This window comes from Triticum urartu, chromosome 5, assembly GCF_003073215.2.
Source record: "Triticum urartu cultivar G1812 chromosome 5, Tu2.1, whole genome shotgun sequence".
Classification (NCBI taxonomy): domain Eukaryota; kingdom Viridiplantae; phylum Streptophyta; class Magnoliopsida; order Poales; family Poaceae; genus Triticum; species Triticum urartu.
Window position 1 is genome coordinate 221,992,248 of NC_053026.1, and position 4,200 is coordinate 221,996,447.

The following is a 4,200-nucleotide window of genomic DNA, read 5'->3' on the forward strand; positions in this document are numbered from 1 at the left end:
ATTCATATGGAAAACATAAGGATTATAATCCTCCGATATTCCTAGGGAAGTCCTTTGAATCGAAGAGCCTCCCCTTGCACCTCATCATTGAGGTCTGGAACCGAGGAGCAAAGTTCCCACAGGAATTGCCAACTGAAAGATGTTGAAAAACGGATGCACAGGGAGCATATTCCTTGGCAACTGAAGGAAGCAGCACGATGTTCCTGTGAACCATCTTTACAGGCAACGATACCGCGCAAAGTTGAGAAAATCTTTCCAACATGTCACACCATGACCATCATAGCGCTGGACCACAAGAGAGCGTCAGAGCCCACATCACTACAAGTGTCCCAAAAAACCAGAAAAGAATCCAGGACAGGCATGTAAACCACATGATCACACAAAGTAGATCTGGGCAAGCAACAATGCAAGACCACAGAATGGGGCCAATTTTCGGTTCGGTGTGCATTTAGTATCAGATGTAATTCGGTCGATCAGGGATGCAAATTTGGAACCTTGAATGTACCCTCCCGTCCTTAGTTCAACTAAATGAACTAATTTTTCGGAATTTACATTACTTCCGAAATTTTAGTTCATTTGATTGAACTAAGGAGGGTCTGAGGGTACCCTAAAGGTTCCAAATTTGTATGCCTACGGTCGATGCCACATAACCACAATCAGATGAAACTCTGTGAAGGGAGAATGGATACAAAAGGGGAAACCAGTAGTATATGCAATAATTTCCTCTACACATTAATACATAGACCAGAACTGCAAGGAACCAAATAACAACCGTGAAGCAACATTCTGACCAAAACTGCATGCAAACAACCCTTTGAGATTTTTCTCATACACGTTAATCCCACTGTTCCAGATTGACAAAATAAAGTAAGCAGTTGGTGATCTATGAAATAGTCTGACTATAGCTAAATCAACAGCTGATCACGGAATCAATAAGATTTTTTGAATACGACCTAATCAATAAGATAATGGAGGTAATCATGGACTTGGCAGTAAGCATCATATATTGTTTACTCCGTAACAGAAATATGAGTTGCACAGATTCAAAAAATACATGAGCTGGACAAAACATATGCTCATTAAATAAGTTATGGACCTATGGTCATCAGCAGACAGTAGTACATAAAGGAGGATACATTGCATATTCGGAGCAGTTGAGTTTCACTATGTGGAGACCACAGGAGCAAAAAGAACACAATGGCCCGATTATATGATGGAATCAAATAAAGGGACATCGGTGGACCAAGTCTTGAAAACGATAGCGATTAATGAATGATTAAGACATAATGATTGTTTCTTTGACCACGCACTGTGAAGGCAAAATATGTATAAGGTCACCGTCAGTTCTATTACTAAAATGTACTCCCTCCGTCCCACAATATATTTTGACACTACACTAGTGTCAGAAACGCTCTTATATTATGAAACGGAGGGAATACTGTATGACCTAACATTTGGAGAAATAACGCATATGGATGTGGCATGTGGGTTGCCTGCCGATAAACTAGTCCTCTGGTCTCCAAGTTTCAGAAGAGATGCAAAATCGAGATCATTCGGCAAACAACATAACCTGTTTCGACAAGATTTGCATTTTTGGTGAGGCATCTGCGGAGCTGGTAAGTACAGTAGTATAGAATGACCTTGCAAACCAGATAAGTTATTTGTTTTAATCTGCAAAAACTGATAATTGAGCAGGAAGCGAAAATCCAATCTCAGTAGCAAACTAGCAATGGGTAGTCATGTCCTTGGATTAAATTCCTTCTAGTGACAATTCACTACAAATTAATCAATTATTTGTTGATGGTACCACTTTTTACTAACAACAAAAATCAACAAAGCATATTGCACTAGACTAGTGATTGCTCTGAGCTGAGGGTAACCTCGTCAGTTCTCTCAAAAGCTTCATTAAATAGCAATTTTTTGAAGTGACCAGGCAAAAACATCTTTATTCCACAGGATAAGATAGCAATGAGCTAGACTATTTGAATAGATGTATCTTGATGGATATAATCCAAGCACCTTGTGTCCTTGTGTTGTGAGTTATTGCTGAATTTGAATGAGGAACATTTCACTAGTAACATTGGCAGTGCAGTGGTGGTCCTTGTACCTGAGGAATGCAAATAATTCCATGACAACACTAAGGTGTTTTGTAGTAGTTTCCAGAATCACAGTAAAAAAGCACTATTGCAACAGGAAGTAAACTAAGAGGAAAGCCAAGCAAATACAAGTGTAAAGGATTTCCATGAAATCGGAATTTATGTTCCCATGTTAATCATTTCTTAGTGAACATCAAATTGTTCAGATATCAACAAAACATTTTGACCTAAGCCTTATTTATCTCTAATCTCCACAAGAACACAACCATTGTTTGAAAAACAACACTTGATTCCAGTGCTATGTTTCTCCGTGAGAATGAATTTACATGAAAAAATAGAAACAGAAACAAAATACTCCCTCCATCTGGAATTAGTTGTTGCTCAAACGGGTGTATCTAGCACTTTGAGCGACAACTAATTCCAGACGGAGGAAGTACCAACTAATTATTACCACATGTGATAACCCATAACCAGCACAAAGCAATAAAAGTTCCACGGCATAGAACTACAACGTAACCAGTATGATAACATTGTAGCGCTGAATTTTCTCCACCATTAGCTAGAAATGGGAACATGTTATGATCCAAACATAACTAGAATAGACTAAGCACAAGCCTGTGAGCAGAGAGCCAATTCAACAATCCTCTGGCGTCCAAAAGGCAACCACCAAAGAATTTCATTTTGCATCTTTCTGCATCAAGCACTGTAGAAGATAGGAGCCCAACATAATTCGTCAGGAACAGCATTTCGCATAGAAGGCAGGCACTAATTTCTTCGGTCCATGGAATCAAGTCTAGATTTTCATTTCATCGTTAAACACAGCAGACAAACTGATTGAACAAACATAATGGCCAAAATTTCCATATATATAATGTGATGGAATGGAACAGCACTGTTATTGTCGTGTTGTAATTCTCGCTCACTCATCTCACCTCACCTCTTTACTTTTCATCCCCTTCCCATCGGGGAATGAAATCAAAACTGCCGGAAACGCAATGGATGGAACTAACGGGGGGAATTAACAGAAGTCAAAACTTTATCGCGAAAGCGACGAGGCGACTCGCCTCCGCCTCTCAGTCGAGGAAGCCGGTGCGGCGCAGGACGGTGTTGCGTACGCGGCGGAGGTCGCGGCCCTTGAGCGTCCTCCCGGCTCCCTCCAGCACGGAGCTGTGCGCTGCCGCGCGCCGCGCGACGATCTCGTGCGGCGGGACCACGGCGTCCCCGTCGTCGCCGCCGACGACGACGTGGGACCACCTCCCTCTCCGCGCCGCAGCATCCGAAGGTATGCGCACCGGAGCCGACCTCGCCGCCGAAGACGGGGTCAACGCGGCCTTCTCCGGGACGGCGCGCGCGGCGGATCGGACGGCAGGGCCGCCCGCGCGCTTCTGCTTCTTCTTAGCCTCATCATCGGGAAGCGCGGCGAGGAGTCCCGGAGCTGAAGAGGCGGGCCAGAGGACGTCGAGCTCGAGGAGGTCGCCATCTGCGGCCGTGGCAGCGCCGTGGACGGGGGTGGGCATCGGGGGGCGGGACAGCAAGAGGCGGTCCATCGTTGTTATCCGGGGATCACCAGTACGGCGGATCTCCGGCTACGTTGCGGCGCTCCGGCATCGGAGGTCGGGGAAATGGGGTGGGGTGGGTTGGGCGTGAACGAGGACACGATACCGGCGAGGGGAGGTGGGCGCGCGGCGGAGTTGTTATAGGGAGGAGGTTGGTTTCCTCGTTTGCACTTGAGCCCTTACTTTTCTTCTCAATGCATCGTTAACCCTCTCTCCATGAATTTATAACTAGATATACAATATCTTTATTCATAGGACACATAACAGTGGTACTCCCTATTGTTCATAAATATAAGATGTTCTGATCTAAATGGGATGTCTCCCTCTGTTTCTAATTATAAGTCTTTTTTTTTGAGATTTCAATATTAACTACATACATATGTATATAGATATAGTTTAGAGTGCAGATTCATTCATTTTGCTTTAAATATAGTCTATATTGAAATCTTAAAAAGACTTATATTTAGAAACAGAAAGGGTATATAGACATGTTTTAATGTGTTTATTTGCTGATTTCAGTTTGTATATAGTCTATATCTTTCCTTAAT

At 43.3% G+C, this 4,200-nt stretch overlaps 1 protein-coding gene across 1 annotated transcript; it reads right to left on the reverse strand.

Annotated features, from left to right (window-relative positions):
- Positions 1-2,944: 2,944 nt before the first annotated feature.
- On the reverse strand, positions 2,945-3,854 carry LOC125508450. Its single transcript, XM_048673165.1, has one exon. It carries the CDS (start codon positions 3,641-3,643, stop codon positions 3,170-3,172), a length of 474 nt encoding a protein of 157 aa, XP_048529122.1. The 5' UTR covers positions 3,644-3,854; the 3' UTR covers positions 2,945-3,169.
- Between the last annotated feature and the right edge of the window lie 346 nt (positions 3,855-4,200).

Bases quoted from the DNA above. Each gene is read 5' to 3' on its own strand.
- LOC125508450 (XM_048673165.1), bottom strand. From the start codon at position 3,643: ATGGACCGCCTCTTGCTGTCCCGCCCCCCGATGCCCACCCCCGTCCAC.